This window comes from Amblyomma maculatum, chromosome 1 (assembly GCF_055883805.1).
Source record: "Amblyomma maculatum isolate TAMU_Amacu chromosome 1, ASM5588380v1, whole genome shotgun sequence".
Classification (NCBI taxonomy): Eukaryota; Metazoa; Arthropoda; class Arachnida; order Ixodida; family Ixodidae; genus Amblyomma; species Amblyomma maculatum.
This window is the reverse complement of record NC_139344.1, coordinates 366,911,756-366,930,518: the sequence shown is the minus strand read 5'-3', so window position 1 is coordinate 366,930,518 and position 18,763 is coordinate 366,911,756. Positions and strand designations below refer to the sequence as shown.

General features: G+C 43.1%; 2 protein-coding genes across 6 annotated transcripts in view; one reads left to right on the top strand and one right to left on the bottom strand.

The window, feature by feature from the left end:
• Window positions 1-4,295, bottom strand: part of Oatp30B (Organic anion transporting polypeptide 30B) — a 228,164-nt gene extending 223,869 nt beyond the window's left edge. For both annotated transcript variants that reach the window (XM_084591734.1, XM_084591736.1), the window contains exon 1: window positions 4,043-4,295. The gene's annotated coding sequence lies outside the window, so the exon portion shown is untranslated. The remainder of the gene's footprint in view (window positions 1-4,042) is intronic.
• Window positions 4,296-4,421: 126 nt separating this feature from the next.
• On the top strand, window positions 4,422-18,100 carry LOC146208063 (uncharacterized). 4 transcript variants are annotated; one of them, XM_084591731.1, is made up of 11 exons: window positions 4,422-4,734; window positions 5,482-5,537; window positions 5,903-5,967; window positions 6,127-6,252; window positions 8,577-8,712; window positions 10,216-10,361; window positions 11,981-12,162; window positions 13,270-13,377; window positions 14,095-14,283; window positions 15,169-15,264; window positions 17,087-18,100. In XM_084591731.1, exons 2-11 carry the CDS (start codon window positions 5,525-5,527, stop codon window positions 17,319-17,321), a joined length of 1,296 nt encoding a protein of 431 aa, XP_084447857.1. In that variant the 5' UTR covers window positions 4,422-4,734; window positions 5,482-5,524; the 3' UTR covers window positions 17,322-18,100. The 4 variants fall into 4 exon arrangements, with proteins under 4 accessions (XP_084447857.1, XP_084447856.1, XP_084447858.1 ...); XM_084591730.1 differs by lacking the exon at window positions 4,422-4,734 and adding an exon at window positions 4,753-4,818; XM_084591732.1 differs by lacking the exon at window positions 4,422-4,734 and adding an exon at window positions 4,901-5,045.
• Window positions 18,101-18,763: the final 663 nt, after the last annotated feature.

Genomic DNA, 18,763 nt, shown 5'->3' with positions numbered 1-18,763 from the left:
AGCATAAATTTATTCGTACTGGCCAGGTGCCCTACAAAGCTGAACCACCGCAATCATAACATTCCGCGACCATGCGCTGTCGTCCCTCGTTACCATTTATTTGTACGAAGGTATACGATAGCTTCCAAGACCTGCCGGTAGTCCAAGACCCCGGAGAAAGAAAGCAGAAAGATTAACAGTACGAGTGTTTCTCACATTCATCTGGCTCATATAGGGGCGTTATTCTACAAATGCCGCGTTTGACGTACGCTATTTCCTGCGCACTAACGCGGAAGCAGTGCGCCTCCATTAGGAGCCGCGCGTCTGAGCTACAATGTAGTACATATCACCTCAGCCGAAGAAACGTACCATCAAACGTGTTCTATATTTCATCTGTTGCTGTCATAAGACTGCTTGCACAAACATTAAAGAATATCGCCTTCGATGACAGGAATAAGGGTGCAGAGAGAAACAAATGAAAGACATTCGCGAGAAATCAGCTGGCAAAAATGCTCTCGGTGGCGGCGTTAAACTGGCGCCGCCATCAGGGTTACGTTCTATTCATAAACGGCCTTCTACAAGGTTTTGATTTATTATTATTGCTCTTACTAGAGTCAGATACAAATAAAGTCTGCAAACAAACGCCACCCACAATTTCCCCATGGCAAAAAACAGTTCGCTGTTTAACCTATTCTGGATACCTAAATACAAAGCTATAACCATCAGACAAAACTTTAAACCCAGGATTTTAGATACATCTATCTGGCTTGTTTGATATAGTCAAATATCAAAAGCTGATTTCGTTTACTGTTCAGCAGAGTAATACACACGCCGCACACAATTGTCTACAGTTAGCAACAACTCTAACCTTACATTTATAGCATGGCGACATTTTTGGCGAAATTTCAATGCAAAATGGTTACTTTTGGCGACACTTTGTCCGCCATCTGGCGACATTGACCCAAAACTCCCGAGCACGGCGTGGAGTAGTGGTTTGCGCGCTTTGGCTCGATTTTTGGTGGAGACAGAGCTTCATCTTTAAGGATCAGTTCGAGCGAACATTTCCTGCAAACATTTTTTGCGAGCAAACATTTCCGCAGCCGGTAACCCCAAAAATGGCGTGCCACAGGAATGTCGTAAGGCTCGTTCACACTTGCGACTAGCAGCGGTCGCGCGACCGTTTTGGTCGAAAAGCGACAGTCGCAAATGGTCGCATCGGTCGAAAAGCGACTGCCGCGGGCCGATCGAGCACTGCTCGAATTTCTAGTCGCGCGACTACTAGTCGCAAACCATTTCACCAATCAGGGAGGTCCCGGAGTTCTCGATCGAGCACCTTCTCAATGCAATTAAAGAATACCCCTACGTACCTTTTCAACAAACGGCACCCGGAGTTCAAAGGCAGGGAGAAGGATATGGCCTGGGAGGAGATTGGAAAGATATTCAATTCAGACTATGAACTTTTGAAAAATGGTTTTTTCACGCAGGCGCAACATTTTATATTGACACCACGGTGATTGACACCGTCTATTCGTCGTCGGCGTTCTCGCCTGAAAAAGCTGAAGTGTCTGGCAAGCGGCTGCTACCGACGTTCGCTGTCATCGCCCTGCAGCTCTCCTACTCCCAACTCGTTTTTCGAGAAGGCGACAGTCGCAAGTGTGAACATCGGTAGTGGCGAGCTCCTCTCCTCTGGTCGCGCGACTGGTAGTCGCGCAACCTCATCTAGTCGCAAGTGTGAATAGACCTGTACAGTGTCAACGATTAAAGAGCTGACGGCGGACGTCCATGACCGCGATATTGCGTTGCGTTGACAGCCAATGTTTGCCAGGGCGACAAACACCGTTATCCGTCTGGCCATCAGCTGATATTTGAACACCCCTGGTAAAGAGCGCCAGGGAAAGATAACAAGAGAACACTGCCAGGTTACAGGGCACGACGCGTCCAGCGTTTTGGCGAAGTTGTGTCGCGCGACATACTAAATTACAGCTGTCCAAAAGTGCTAACTTTTGTTTCTCTAAGTGCAAAAAGGAGGCTAGTAGACCATGTTATCAACCAGTCAACTGCGTGCAGTTTTGTGTTTGCTCAAGCTGGGTGACCTGGCCGCTACTGCATTGAGCTGATCCCGAATAACCGTTATCTCATCCAGGATAACCGCAGGAGATGGTGCCGCAGCACAAAGCATTTCACTTATGCCACATAGCCCTGCTACTGCCATTTGTTTTGTATTTTGTTTCATGCACTGTACATTTATTGGAAAAAAGAAAAGCTCCTTGTCACTGCACTAACTGGCCCAGAGGTTCCGTTTTGCCGCTGCAGAGCCTTCAGTACCAAACTAGTTGACTTGCTACGTGAATGTTTGAACAAAATTTCTCGTCGTTTTCTGTGGCTCCTGATCTAGGGTATCGCCAGTAATGACATTCAAAGCAAACAAAAAGGAAAACTATAAACCATATCAGAATATTTGCAATGACCTTAAAAAAGAGAGAGAGAGAAACAGGTCTCTCTGCAAGGCAACGAAAGCTTAAACACGCCTCGAAATCATCTGCTGTATCGAAAAATCGGCCAACGCTAGAGAATTACCGCTCGCTTTATAGCAAAGTTTTGTTGTTACGACGCGTTCTCATACGTCTGTCAATGCTTGTGCGGATAAAAATTTTCGACTTAATTTTATATTAGATAAACGCGAACAGCCACCATGCAAACATAAATGCGGGCACAAAGTAATGCACTGTACAAGCCGTCTTATAACGCCCATGTCGACTCCGCAGGCGCAAGTCAAACAGGTTACACAGCGAAGTAGAAGCGAGAAAATGTCGCCACATACGCGGTTTAGCTTCCCAGCCCAGTACCTAAAAGTAACACCACTGGGAATATATTTTATAAATATTGTTAAATCTACTCAAATATGGGAGAATGCAGCTGTAATTACAATTGACAGCCGTGGGCCGTCCTTTTCCAACATTTATTTTTTTCTAACAGCGCATTCAGTAGACATGACGGCTGGGGCACAACACATTATAATGTCAACCACAGCTGTTTCTCTGCACAGTTTTCATCCAACGCGTTAATAGGTCTTATGCGAATTTCATGATCATTGAGAATGTGCGCACAACCGCGAAACAGGCAATCGCAGACATGCAAGTCACCCCAGCAAAAAAGCACAGGAAGCTACCGCTCTGGCGTTGGCGATACAACGAAGGAGTTGATGACGGTTCTTATAAATGAGAAAACTCTTACACACTAATACTGGTTATTGCACTGAGTTCTTATGAGACTAAATTCTACGCTCCCGCCGTTGCTTTCTTCAGCAATGCGCGACAATTGTTGCAACTCGTAGCAGGCAAGCACTGAGATTCGAATAACCAGAAACGAATCCTTGACACGTACTTTTTGCTAAAAGTGCACTCGTATGAAGTTTTGATTTTGAGGAAGCTTGTGAACCACCTAATCGAGCAAGAACCCGCGCCCACAATCGACAGCGACCGCGCGGTTCAGCTGTTCCGAAGCGATGACAGGATAGACGCGAAGGCAGGGCTCATGAGAGAACGGAGTCTCACAAGAGGGTTTCCGAGTTTCGCTGCGTTGTCTGTCGACCCACAGAATCGTCGCCTCATACAAGGAACCTGCTACAGCAATGACGTAGTACTAAAAAAAAAATAATAACAGGCCTTCAGGCCATTCAGGCACAGCAACCACCGAGCTTAAAGGCGAGACACAAAGGTCGCCTCAAACAAAGTGCGCGCGCTTTTGCTTCTTAGTACCCCAAGCTACGACATCTGTAGCGGCGTGTACTAGTAGCTGCTCGTTCAGTGCAGAAGCCTAAATAATAGCACATCCTCGCTTGATGCAGCTGCCAAGACACAATGTTGTGACCTATAATCACAGGCGTAGTGAACGTGCCCCTCGGCAACAGACCAGCTGGGCTTTTGTTTGCATGCGAACGGCACCAAAACACTGCACCACTGAGCTCGACTTCATTGATTGTTCATATTCTATGCGTTTGTAAAGAGCCTATTTAGCATTCGACGACATTACCATTAGCAAAAATGGACATTCCATCACATACCTGCACAATTTACGGAGCCTTTCTCTTTGCGGACAGTGGGCTTCGCTGACAGATGATAATCCTCGGTGATTTCCCGTGCCCTTGGAGTCCACAAATTGAATCGCCAACGAAGAGAAAATGCAATAACCGAGTTGCGAATCACAGCAGTGGCCGTACTGTCAAATCAACACACACAGTCATTCCGCTTCCTAAAACGATTCACGTACGGAAAGGTTCTCTTCTGGCTGTGTTTACGGTGAGAGGTCACGGACGGACCAACGAACTAAAAGAAAAAGTGAAACCAGGTAGGTGCTGCCACCTAGGAAAAATAACGTGCAGTTTTTAACACAGTAGAGTTCGTGCTGCCATCTCGATTGATATCGCGCAGTTGCGTAAACGATGTTACTGGTGAGCGCAAGAAATGAAAGCATTAGTAGCATTAGCATAGCACTATCCGTGCTTGCAGTGGGATCTACAGTCTCATGTTTGTGTTTCCCGGTGATAAAGCCTGAGTGCACTACAACGGTCTTGCCAGGAAGTCCAAAGAAAGTGCAGCCAAAAGCAGCGACAGTGGAAAGAAAACACCGACAACAAAAACAAAGCGCGTCGGTCTCCGTTCGGCGCCGGCGGAGAGTGTGGCGGCACCGTTCTTCGGGACTAGTTTTCCTAACCTAAATTTCGGGAGCGGCTAATTCCTGCCGGGTGGACCGGGCGTAAGTGTCCACTAGGTCCAGTTCTTGTCGCTTTCGCGCTGGCGTGGCAGCGATGTGCAACGTGTATTTCGCGCGACTGGCAAGGTAAAAGGGTCTCCCATCCCCTCTTTCACCGCCGCGGCGGTAGTGTTTTCAGTTGCCTGTCTTCCGGTTGCCATGGTGATGCGGACGCATTTGCTTGAAAGGAATTGTTTGCGGCGTGCGCTACGGATTTTGCCTGCACTCTTCAAGGCTTGCGAACCGGTGTGGCACCACCACAAACGTTCGGGGTACTGCTTGGCAGCTTGCTCGTTGGGTGTGGACTAACAGAGGTACTGTGTGGGATAGCCCAACCTTTCCCTTATATGGGCAGGCGGCTAGATTTCGAGCGCTTTTGCTCGCTGTCGTTGATGTGTCTCTGGCTCCAGCCTCGCATTGGCATGAAGGAGACTGCGTTGTCTCAAAACGTGCGTTCTCTCTAAGTGCTGTCTGTGTTCGCTGCCTGCTGTCTGTCTGCCTAATGTGCGCTGTTGCGATCGTTGCCTGCGCGACTAAACATCGATATGTGCGTTTTCTTGATCGCGGTTTGTGGCACCGCGCTGTTTGCTGGCACAATGCGTGATTTGCATCTCGCTACGTTGAAATCGATTTTTATGGCACCATTTTTGTCATGCCGTTGTGCCTGAAATCCGCGATGTCTCATTAACCGATCTTGTACTTGGTGTGTCCGATCTGTTAACTCATGTCCTTGTGGACTGCCGCTTGCAGCTGTTTCACCGTGCAGCATGTGAATGACACGCCGAGTAGCAGCATGGAGGACGTTGGTAAGTTTACCAGGCTTTTTTTCTTCACATATTTAATGATTTTCCACAGTTACTTCCACCAAAGCATGCGACACTTTCAAAGAAACTGGCCACAAAAACCCTGGATAAAGGAAATTTAGTCGTACATTCAGGTATTTAGTCATTGTAGGTGTTAAATACCGGCAGGTTCAGTGTACAGTAGTATAAATGTTTTGCAGGCTTCATTTTCTGGGTTCCAGATCTGCCAGACGATTTAAAAGCAATTGTGGTCTGTTTATATATTCTGTAATTAGTGTTGTATATAAAATAAAATAAAAAAGTCATGTGATCCTTTTTTCTGCATGTTTCCATTTTATGTATAATGATCTGTGCTTGCTGTTTTCTAGCCTCACCACAAGCGTCACTAGCTCCATGCTCAATATGCGGAAGGACGTTCCGACCTGATGCTTTGGTAAGCTTCTTCTAAAGCACTATAGTGAACATACGTCTGACTGTGTTATAATGGTAGCCTGTAAAACGTGCTTCCGAAATTAGTTGTAATTTGTGACCAGATCAGATAGCTTATGCGAGTGGGGACAAAAGGCTGTATGCTGTCTGGTTTATATTTCAGGCACGGCATGAGCAAATATGCCAGAAGACAAAATCTAAGCAGCGCAAAGTTTTTGATTCTTCAAAGCAAAGAATTGAAGGAACAGAGATCAAGAATGCACCAAAGTTGACATCACCCGCACCAAAGGTAACACTAATTTATGCTGCTTATGAGGAGGAGCAATAATAGAGAGGGCTGTTGAAAGTGGGCACCACAAAAGAGTACTGTTCTTTTGTTTCTGTACTCATAATACAGTTGAGAAGTCACCCCTCATATTGTAATTGAATCAATATTGTTGAATAATTAAATAATTTTCTCCTTGTCCTGTGCAAGCAAAAGCTATACCCTTACATTGCAATCATGGCCAGTCTATGTTCAAACATACTTTGTATATTTAAACAGCGTCCCTTGTGAATTTATGGAAAAGCTTCAAGCAGACAATGTGGCTAACTATTTGTGTGCTTTTGCTCAGATGTGCATAATTTGCAGCTTCACTTATTTTTACTGCAGTATAATTGCTTGTGTTCACTTAAACGTAAATACCGTTGTAATCCACATAATTTATTGTTTACCCAAACTACAACTTGAAGAAAAGCGCAGGTTTTTTAGAAGCTATGTACTCATCCCTAACTAGTGATTTTAAAGTTTTAACAGAGTATAGTTTATAGAATTGCACAGACAGTATAATTAAGGGGAATCACTTAGTTCACGAGAGAACAAGCTGTCGCATTTTCTCGTGACTGTCTGTCTTTTTCCTCTTGTCTCGTAGAATTGTTCGTAGCTGTTGACACTTTTATGACAGACACTTTTGCTTGTTATTGCTAAGCCTCGTTCCTTCCTTCTTGTGCTCACAGCCATGAAATTCTATTTTTGTCTGGCTTTCGTGGCTTTCTGCACTCTGAGACTGCTGCCAAAAAAATTTTGTTTCACCACAAGCAGTCATCAATCACTTCTTGCAAAACATTGAGATCTTTGTTTACTTGCCCCTGAAGCTTTTGTTTCTTTGTCATGAAACAAATAATTGAATGTGGAATGCACTCAACTTGAAAAATCCAGATGTGCTGTCTGCAGGGTACATTGGGCCAAACTCATTTCAGCAACTACAGCACTGAATGCTCTTCACTTCATTCATTCTAGTCATGTGCGCAGTAACATACAATACACAATTCGCTCCTTTTTCTAGAAGCGCATTCTACCTTTCTGTAATTTTTTTCAGGTGAATTTAGCCCTTTTTTATTTCACAAATAAGATACTCTTTTTTGCCAGTGGTGAATGCAGCAATAAATGTTTGACATAACAAATAGCTTAGTAGCACCTCTTCCACCATTCTTTCACTGACGGAATTCGGAACTAGCGCTATATAATGTCTGTATTTTTTCTGAACTTCATACATGGTGATCATGTCCATGTTATAAACAATAAATGATCCTATGATTCCTGGTGGGTCAATAAATCCTAGTATTTTAATGCAACATTTTCCAGTTGTTTAGACAGTTTCTTTAAAACTTTGTGCATTAAAACATTTACCCATTGGCATTTTTCATCAGAAAAGTAAGAAATTGGCTGTCTTATTTGGGCCAAAACATATTTGTTTTCAATCAAAACCATAACTGACATCTGAAAGGGCTAAGTTAGAAAGATAAAGCTAGGTGATGCTGGTCTTAAATTTTTCATGCAGTTCTCATATATCTTAAGGACCCCCATACCAAGCTTGACTCAAGCATAACTTTCTATCTGCAAAGGCTGGGACAGCTAATGAAGTGACATTTTTATGGGATTTCTGGGCAACTATATAGGCAGTGTGCACGTATTAATATGAAAACATTACAATCACCATTAGGCAAAATTTCATTGTCGACCATGGTAGTCAGAAGGTACCAGAAAAATGGCCCATCAAATTGTGTCTGAGTGAGGCACACACATGTGATCCCACTTCAGTTCCAACTCATGTGGGAGGCACATTCTAGCTTAGTTATTAGTATTAGTATAGTAGTTAGTATTAGCCCCTACCAACCACAGTGACTTTCGAAAGGTGCTGGGGAACTTCACATATCTTCAATTCGATTCCTACTTGCCCATCGTACATGTCAAAAGGAGCGTACAAAGGTATGGCACTTCAAGTAAGACTCAGATTCAGCTAATAACACCCGCCAGAGCCAGTGGAACAGTCTTCATTGAAGAATTGATGTGATCAGTCTCAATATAAAGTGAGTGGAGCAGAGCTGGTGGTCGAGGTGTGCATGCATTTAGGCACTCAGAGAAATTAAAAAAGTACCTAAAAAACGCGCGTGGTTTCGTGAAAATTAGTTGAGAAGACCTCTGTTCTAGCCCAATAGCGTTTCCAAGTTTTGTCTTGCAATAATGATGTTTATAGTATTCTGTATTATGCAGCCTTTCCACTGTTCTACCTTGCGCTGCTTTTATGCGAGTGTTTGTTGCAACAATTTTAGGAACGCTTTTAAATGTTGCAGCCAAAGCCAAAGCTGAGGACAAACTGGAAGGAGAAGCATGAAGAGCTAATCCGAACAATTCGGGCTGCTCGGGGTGAAGATGCTGGGTCACCAGCAGACACAGCTACTAATGGCGGCCGGCCAACAGTGCCTGCAGGCAAGTTCACTGACCCCCTTTCCTCCTATTTTTACCACATCCCCTTGCACAATTTGTGACGGTTGCCAGCATACTGTCTCTCATGATGGAGGACTGCCCCTTCCTTTCCTTTTCTGATCTTTTTTCTTTTTTTGCACGCAGCTAATATGCACTATATGTATTCATTTGCAGCCATTGTGAGGGACTATTTCGTTGTAGCACAGATTCATGTCTGTCCATATGCATATATATGCAGAGCTTTACTTTTGGCTTTGACGGATTATGCACTGCATGGGATTTAAATTGAGAGAAAACATTGAGTGTGTTGCATCTGTTAAGTTTTCTATTCTACTTTTCACCAGCATTGCTTGCTTTGAGGAATGCCATGCGTGATGGACGATCACATTAAAGTAGCGGATTAGTGAAGGCACCATTACATGTTTGTTCATGCTTCATTCAGCTGAATGTGATTTGAAAGTGATGTTTTCTTTGCTATGCTTTAAGGTGATAGTTTACCACAACGCTAAATTAACTTTGATTAGACGAATGAAAACATCATCTGGAACTGTCAGTATAGTTTGACAATCTTCTGAGCGCAACATATAGTGGGGAAGGCATAGATTTCGCTGCAAAAAAACTTATATTTCAAAAAGAGAAGGGCTGTAAATTTGTTTGTTGTTTGTTTTGTTGTTGTTGAAACTTAAATTTTTGGCCACTTCATTTAATCTTGAACTTTTGGAATAATTTGCAGATACCAAATTTCCTGACATAATTATAAGATCCATGTCAAAAACAGATTATATTTATCTGTTTATCTACTGATATGCTGTAAGCATTCAATAAGATTAAAAAGGTGGCATAATAATGAATATTTGAAGCATTTCATGTACAGCCACTATGATGCCACATAGTGGTGGTTTGATTGCATTGTTCGACAAATTTTTGGCTAAGTGTAACTCTTAAGTAACTAAATTTTATATCTGTGTTGCAGCATAATTACAGGACTCTGAAAGTAACTAAAATGAAGTCGTCATAATAGCTTCAGTTGTCATAAAAGTCAGTCATTTGCTTCAATTCAAATGATACCTTATGTTGACCTAATCAAACTTTTCAGAGCAAGGCACGAAATTGAGAAGCTTTCCAAAACATTCATAAAACACTGCTGCACAACTGTTTGGGTAGTTTGTTTAGGGGTAAATGTGTTGTGCACTAGTTAAGATGGTAACTATGGTTGGCACTGATCGATGGCGGTGACCCGAAAAATTTGCATAAAGCCTACGCCACCACTTTTTTATCGGATGTTTTCAATTTTTGGTTCGGGTTATGTGTGACAAAATAATGTACTTCTCCACAAGAGCCAGTATTTATTACACTCCATTGTCCTTATCAGCCTCGGCTTCAGGGTAATGCTTGTCCGTTTCACCTTCTTCACATTTCGACCCAACGCTTACCAGCGACGTTTATTGTCGAACCAGTCATCCAGACCTGGGATTAAACTTTTCTTGCCGTCTTTTCGTCCTTTAGGCTATGTGGAGTGCCCCAGCTGTGGCCGCAACTTCAGTGATCGAGCCGCAGATCGACACATCGCATGGTGTCAAGAGAAAAAAAGTCGGATACCCAAGAGCCCAGCCAGTGCTGAGGCAGTGGAGAGGCTTAAGGCAAGGACAAAGGTCAGTATCTATCGCAGGGCTAGCTGCATTCTGTTTGTGCAGAGCGCAACGTGCGACGCTCAGGCTTAAGCTCAAGTCTGAGCATACATCACCTGGCTTATTTGATGCAACAACTGGTTGGGAGGAAGTATTGCAATAGATGGCAGTTGTGGCCAGTGATCAAAGCCAGAGAAAATAATTGGCATTTTGGGTTTTGCAAGAAACACTTGTTCATAGGGAACCATTCTTGGCTAACGCTACCTTAGCCTTAGATAAGCCAAGCTTAACCCCTTTTCACGGGTTGAGTCATATTATACAGAGTACAACTTGGGCTCTCATAAGGCTGAAGTCCGTCCACAGCCAGCAGTCAAAATGGCCAGGAAAAGATAAGAGAATGTAGATGGCTGGCGATAGAAGAAGGAAGGAAGCAAGCAAGGGGAGAAAATGGAGGAACACTGTCATTGACAGAGAGAGAGAACAATAACAAAATTCTAGGGGGCACTTTGGATCACTAAACTGCGATGAGGCGAAAGCCTCTATCGCGCGGTGGTCCGAAGCCCTCCACTATGGCACCGCTTTCTCTCTATTTTCACTCCCACCTTTGCAATGATGCGATAGCGTGTGCTACCAGCCAACATATAATGCCCTGCTTTAACTGAGCCATATGAACATGCTGCATGGCCTAGGGATAACGTCAGTGCAAAGGCATTGGCAGGCTGATTATGATATCACCCTCCCATAGGGAAGGAGAGGCCCGAGTTGGCAGCTTCTGCCAAAGGTAATGTCAGGAAGCCCTACGTCCAGTTAGTGCTCGTCCATGTCAGCTGCCAGCTACCGCCTCCCACTTAACGAAACCATTACGTATGGATGGACGTACACGATCTGCGAGCATGAGCCGTTAAAGGCTATTGCCTTAAAAAGGCTTGAGCATAGCATCTTTTCTCCATACCACTTTTGCCGTTGCTGTCGGTTGTGAATTAGGCTCATAAGGGATGTTGCCACTGACAAGTGTGCGCTGAGACACTTATTGCTCTTGGGCCTTACTGTCCCGACTCTAACCTAGTGTGTTAATCTCTTCTTTATCGAGGGAAGTGGTTGCAACTCAGAAGCGAAAGTGTTCGGAGAGAGTGAACTCAGCCCAGATTCCATCTGTGGATGGTTGGGAAAACAAAAAAAGATACACTCAACTTTCAAGACTGCTTCTCTGATATTTCCGGGCTAGGAGGAGGAGGGAAGGAGGTGTCAGCGGGAAGCGAACATTGCTACTGCCCAATTGCCGGCTGCCCAATGCTTTTTCTGGCTGATGGGCTTAAAATAATGGTGCAGTTTGTATGCAAGGGCAGGTGTTGGGCACAAAATATAGTACATGAATGTTGCATTTATGTTCTCGCCTTGCATTCCAAATATAGATGCCTTTTATACTTGATTATTCTTCGTTTGTTTTTACATACTGTACAGTATAGTTAAAATATTGAAAAATGTAGCTACACATCTACAGCTCGGGTATCTCAGAGATCTCACAATGACAACTCTGAGCCCTCTTCTTTATAGCATGTGTTAACAATATGTTACATGATGTGTACATCAATCTGAAGGAATTTCTTTGTTCTCCTTGTGCACGTGGACATTACTTCATACAGTACAAGGTCCCTACCCCGGGGAAGAAGAATGGAACAGTGAGTCCGTCAGGCTCTCAGGGGTCAAAGGATGGGAGCAGGAGCAGACTCGGAGTGGAAAGGAACCACCAGAGAACCAAATCATCACCGTCCATGCTTGATGCGAATAAGGCGACTATGGAGAAGGCTAAAAAAATAGCTGTAAAGTAAGTACTTGGTCACGATGTATTCCTAGAAATATATGAAAATCAAAGATACCATATTTACTTTCTCAGGGAGTTTATTTTTTTTTTTTCTCAACTTGCTTACAAAAGTTTGGGTGCGTCTTTTATATAAGCTAATTTTGTTGTCAAATATGTTAAATATGTTGAATGTTTTGTTGTTAAAAACTACTATGACAGGCAAAACAAAGCATGCATGTATATTCAAGTGCACTCATTATGCAAGTAAATAAATTACTCTAAGGGAGAACAGGTCATATGAGTGGACCTATAAGGACTATAGACATCCAATTTTTATGTTCGTGTTTTATCATTTGTAATGATGCCTAGGACATTACTGTACACAGGTCACCACGCCACATTTACCTATGACTGCTGAATAATTTATAATCGAATTTCGTTTCTCACCTGTTTCGGTTTCAACAGCCAAGCGATGCCTGTGACCTCACAGTCAAGTCTAGGTCACGCGAAGGATGAAAACACAGTGATATAACCATTGCTGTGTCATTTGAATTCACTACAACAATAAAGCCAGCCTGCCTCAAGAACAGGAATCATTACAAGTGAAGAATGAGCGGTTATATCGCTGTTTTTTCATGCCGCGCATCAAGACATAACTGTGACGTCGCAGCCATCTCTCTTATATCGAAATCAAAACTGGTGAGAAAAGAAAATTCAATTATAAATTATTTAAGGGTCATAAGTGAAAACTGCATATGGATTGATATGCAGGAATGGCTTACACATCATTAACACAAAGAAAAATGCTGCCAAAATTTGGTGTATTTAATCCTTTAATACGAGACACTTCATGGGAACTATGCTTAGACGTTGCAGTGTAAGGAACGTGGAAATTATCAGAGCACGATTTAAAAGAGTACCAGGCGTAAATGAACGTAACATATCACTTGTATTTTTTAGTTGTTTTAGTTGGACCCGTGCTTACATTTTCCGTATGCCCTGCACTCGAAACACTGTAACAGAGAGGGAGTTGTTTGTGCAAAGCCGTGTATAGTACGAAGTTTCATACCAAGCAGGCAATGTCAATAAGAGACAACCCGTTTAAATTTCCATTTTTTTTCGTGCTTACAGTCGCCGGGTGAAACAGATGCCAACTCCTGCAAAGCCCAAGCAGGTCAAGACGGGAGGCGTCATGAAGTTCAAGGAAAAATTTCCAAACCATGTTAGCAGCCCTTACAGGTCAGGCACGTTTCTTCATTTTCATTATTTTAAGTGCAAGCAGCATAGACTAATTACAGCATGACCAACAGGTTGGCCAAGTCTCATTCAAATTGACCTCTCCTAATTGTGCCATGTTCACCGTTAATGTTTTTTTATTTGCGTTAGTATTACGTATATGACCTCGTAGTACATTGCAAAAGTTTCAGTTTTCATGGCTACTAAAACTGGCTGCCTCATTATTGAGCTAGGTGCGAGGCTATCGTGAGATAAATACAGGCAAGCCTGCCATGTTCTTTTTGATTCACACACATCATGACCCATTTTGTAATATCTTTTGCACAATGAATGCATGCGTTAATCTTGGATGGAAATATGGAATTCCTTCTACACAGTTCTCAGGATGTTCCAGTGCATTCATTAATGAAAATTATAGAACACTGTACTGTACATTGATTACTCTTTAACATCTTAACTTCTTTCTTTCGTCACTAATCAGCATTCACCCAGAAGCTCTTACTTAATGCATGTCCAGCAATGGTTGAGATGTTGTGAAAGTGGTTTAAAAGGGCTGAAAACAGTTCTAAGTGTCTTTTTTCACATACTCGAACCTCGAAACATCTGTTGGGTATACAGCAGGCTTGAGGTGGCCATCGTATTCAGCAGCTCGAGAAATTTCGAGGCGCATCGTTTTATAGCCTCACCTTTGGTCGCTTTTTTCTTTTGCTGCTCATCCAGGTATGCAGCTGACGACAACTATGACCCGTACAAGAAGGCAGATATGCAGATGCGGGAATTGATTAAAGGGACCACCATGGCTCCCAAAAACCCCAGGACAGTGCCGGGGGTTCGGACCGGTGGACTGAGTAACAGCAGCAGTGTCAATGGAAATGGCAGTGACTCCAACAGCTACACGAGTACCAACAGGTAACACATTTCTTGCATTTTTAAAGCTGGCCAAGGTATGTAAAGTGACTAGGGCCTACAAGGATACTAAGACACACTACATTGTTGTGAGATAGAAACTAGTACTTACAATAAATGCTGAACTTTTGTAAGCCGGAACCTAAAAAAAAGGAAAAAAGGAAAGTGCACGTGTACATTTGTAATGCCGGGCGCATGCGTGAGATACTCAGCGTCTGTATATACTATACTTGTCATGTTGCAATAAACGGAGGCTTGTTCCCTGTGGACTGGCCGAGGGGCGGCCTTTGTGAAGTGTCGTTCATCGAACTCCACAATGTCAAAACAGTTATTAGGTCGTAGATCTCTGAACTAACATCTGAGGACCTAACCTCTGAGGTTAGGTTAGGCTCCACTGCATTTCGCTCGTCCTTTTAGTTATTAGTGTGGCAAGTTGAAATAATACTGGGGGGAAAAAAATGCTCCGCTTTTGAATTTACATATTTGTCACACTTGTTTCTGTGGACACCTGAACCGTGCCGTAAGGGAAAAGAGGAAGGTGGGAGTGAAAAAGAAAGTGAGAAAGAGGAGCCATCATAAACCAAACATAAATTGCGGCTAGCTTGAATTTTTTGCGTACTCAGTACCTAATCTTTTCTTTTTTTTTTTGCCCTGGGGCATGCTGTGTGTACAAGCAAACACATTTTGCGGTCACGTTGGTTCACAAACCTGAGCCGAAACTGAGACATCACGCTATACATGTCTAGTAGCCCTATACCTACAAATGCTAGAGCAATGCTGCGACGTGCTGTATCAAGACTACTGCACCAGTCACATAAAATCCGTATAGCGGTATATTATAGCTAGCAGCGTCTTCACACATGCGAACTAACTCTCCATTCTTTTCAGTGGTTCTGAAAACAAGATGGATGAAGAGATGAACTACCTCAATTCCAAGTTTGCTGAGCTCTCTAGACCAGGATTTACAGGCGAGTTCACAAACAAGTGAGTGGTCCACCTTTTCCTAAAGAAAAAAATAAGGCTCCTCTTGGTGCATTAAGACAATTGTATGCTGTTAGTTGTCGAAGTTGTTGCATTATAATGTGAGGCATTATTATTACAGCAATTTGTGCTTACTTCGTTAAGGTTATTCTCAAGCACCCGACGTATCGCTAGCATTGAATGACTCAAGTTCTAGATTTTGTTGAAGCTTAGGATTCTTTTCTCCTGGAATGGACATAATAAATAAAATAGGGCCAGGATACAGAACTGTGAGATTAAAGGATCCTTTTCTCCCGGAATAAACATAATAAATAAAAGAGGGCCAGGATGCAGAACTGTGAAATTAACTCTCGTGCCATTTACTTGAGCATACAGCCCGAATGGCGAACTACAGTATAAGGAGAGGTGTGTTTCCATGTCACTCCCTTCCTGTCCATGTCTCTTTGCAGTGTACTATTACACTGTGCAAGACGCACCAAATGACCAACAGCAAGCTTCAACGCATACAGCACTTCTTTCTATAAAGCACAGCATAGCCCCTCAGTAACCGAAGCTAATAACAGTCAGGTGCAGGCTAAGCAATGTGACGTACGAAGCTTGAATTGGTTGCTTAGCCACTGAACACAGCAGAAATGGAAACCGGGGCACTATAAATCAAGATACTTGTGCACATGGGAACATCTGACTTTGCAACTCAAATGGTGGAGAATAAACAAATCACAAGGCATAAGTTCACAAAAATATCAACTAGTGTGGTAAGGGCTATATTTGTCTTTCTTTGGCTCTGGATGTCTTGCTTCTCTTGTTTCATAGCTTTGAGACAGATATATGTATATAATAATTGAGTTCAATAGCACACTTGTGAAGGAGTTTAATTTCCTTACTTTTGAGCCCAAATGATGGCAGGCTCGCACAAGGACCATTTTCACCAGATCTTTTTTCAGTAATCGTCAAGCTTTTCACATGTTTCTCAGTCTTTCGACTATGTCAGGATGGCTGTTTCCATAAGTTGTGCTTCACTCTTGCCTTTCTTCAGTGATCAGCCAAATTTCGATGCTCTCGCAGTAGCATGCGTGCTTCTTTGTATTTTCTCTAAGCCTCTGGAAGAAAAACATTTTTGGGGTAACATGATGAGGCATATGTAAGTTACCTTGAAAGCTTCATGTACCTTCTTTGCTGTAGTCTGGAAACCCTTTAAGTAAGTGTAATTCCAGCTGTTTTCAATGTGCTCTTAGGCTAACACATCTGTGCTTTTGGCAAAAGCAAGCATTGTGGATGACGAAAAATTGTCTGGAAAAAACAAAAAGTGAACATGTAGGCTTGCTTTGATACTAACTTGTGCACATTTGTATGTCCTAGACAGTATCATAGCTGCCTCAGAAGGCTACCACTTTGGCTTTGTAAGCTTTGGCTCAAAGCCTACAAGGCACTTCACTTTTTAAGAGACAAGCCTGATTGACAGATTGTGACTTTCTCACCTCCTCTCCTCTTCTACCCTCCCCCTTTAATTGCCCCATTCCCCTTCTCCAGTGCAGGGTAGCCAATCAGAATTATTTCTGGTTAACATCCCTGCCTTCTGCCCTCCTTTTTTCCTCCTCCTCCTCCTCCTTGGCTAGAGTCAATGAAAAAGTCGCAGCAGCATTTAAAATGCCCTCCCCATTTTCCCCTATTTTTTTTCTCTAAGCTAGGCTTTTATTCTAAGTCTAGTGCTCATATTTAAAGTGCCCTCCCTATTTTCTCCTGTTTGTTCCCTAAGCTGGGCACTTATTCTAAGACTGGTGTTCATATTTAAAATGTCCTTATTTCCCCCATATTGTTCTCTAAGCTGGGCCAAGCGGATGAATGAGGGCACAATGGCGACACATCTACTGCACGACCACGATGCCCACGTGAGCAGCAGTGGCAGTGACGGCTCACTGCAGGGCGTTGGCCATGGCCTGGATAACAAAGTTCCTTACCTGTGCCACCAGTGTGGTACCATGTACCCGGTTTCTGCAGCAAAGTACTGTTGTGAGTGTGGTGCCAGGCGGCTTGGCTTCATCAGCCTGTACGCACAATGACGGGCCGGCTAGATGCAAAGCAAAGTCAGAACCGATCACAGTTTGCTCGATGCAGGCAGAGTGTAGACTATCGAGGTAGGTACTGTATACAGTGGCATTCATGATTTCTCTTCGCTCCAAGACTGAGGTTGATTTCAACCAAGCCTGATATATAAAGTTGTCTTTCTCTTCGAATTTGGAATTGGTTGCCAGCTGCCTCAGGCCTTCCGTTGATCTTCTAGGTACAGTGGCGCAAAACTTCATGTTTTGCACGTGTCCTTCTTGTAGATTCTTTTCCAACTTTATGATGCGTAGATCATTAAAAGCCACCATTATTTCATTTGTTAGCATGCTGCAAATAATTTGTTATATAACACCTTTTCTACTGCAGTACTTTTTCTTTCACTTCGGAAGCAAGAAGCTTTATTTGACATACCATGGGCTTCAACGGCAGGTTGCCCGTTGACTTGCTGAACTCCACAGAGCACAGTTTTTCAACCTTTATAGCCTTGGGGAAAACCCAGTGGCTTTCAAATGGTGATCAGGAACAGCCTATCCCTTGCTGCCTTATGTGAAAAAAAAGATTTCATGTAGACAGACAGCCTCCGTCCCCCACATCTTCAAAAAAAATAAATAAATAAACAATATTTTATTAGTAATGACTGGTTGTACAGAGTAAAATAGTCAGCATCGACTAGTCACAGTATGACTAGGCCGAGAATAATGTTAGTAAAGGAATCTGAAAGTTGAGTCATGGGGCTCATTATTGAGCTGTCATTACTCATCATCATCATCATCAGCCTGATTATACCCACTGCAGGGCGAAGGCCTCTCCCATATTTCTCCACTTAACCAGGTTCTGTGCTAGCTGCATCCACTTGACCCCTGCGAACTTCTTAATCTCATCCGCCCACCTAACTTTCTGCCTCCCCCTGCTATGCTTTCCTTCCCTTGGAATCCAGTTTGTTACCCTAAGCGACCATCGGTTATCCTCTCTTCGCACTACATGTCCTGCCCATGTCCATTTCTTCTTCTTAATTTCCACTAGAATGTTGGTAACTTGAGTTATTTCTCTGACCCACTCTGCACGCTTTCTATCTCTTAATGTTACCCCTACCATTTTTCGTTCCATAGCCCTCTGTCATTACTGAGCTCACATTATTGGCACTAAAGTTCGCAGTTTCAGGCAGCTTAATTTTGCACTTTTAAAACTCAGAGCCAACTCTCACTGTTGTCACCCAATAATTTTTCTGGCAAGGTCAATCCTTTTATAAATAAAAAACAATTGCAGGCAGTATTGCAAACTGTTTTTTTGTTCGCCCTCTCATCATGCCCTCTCATCATCATCACAGAGTTCTTCAGACCATGCGGTTGGAGCGCTTTGGCGCTCTGCTGAAGCTTTAAAGCTTTATTTACACTACGAAGAATGAGTATTCCTTGTCAAACTTCTGAACATCAGGGTT

Coding starts and splice junctions, on each gene's coding strand:
- LOC146208063 (XM_084591730.1), top strand. CDS start 4,787: ATGTGCAACGTGTATTTCGCGCGACTGGCAAG. Junction 5,968..6,126: donor CGTTCCGACCTGATGCTTTG/GTAAGCTTCTTC, acceptor TTTATATTTCAG/GCACGGCATGAGCAAATATG. Junction 8,713..10,215: donor CCGGCCAACAGTGCCTGCAG/GCAAGTTCACTG, acceptor TTCGTCCTTTAG/GCTATGTGGAGTGCCCCAGC.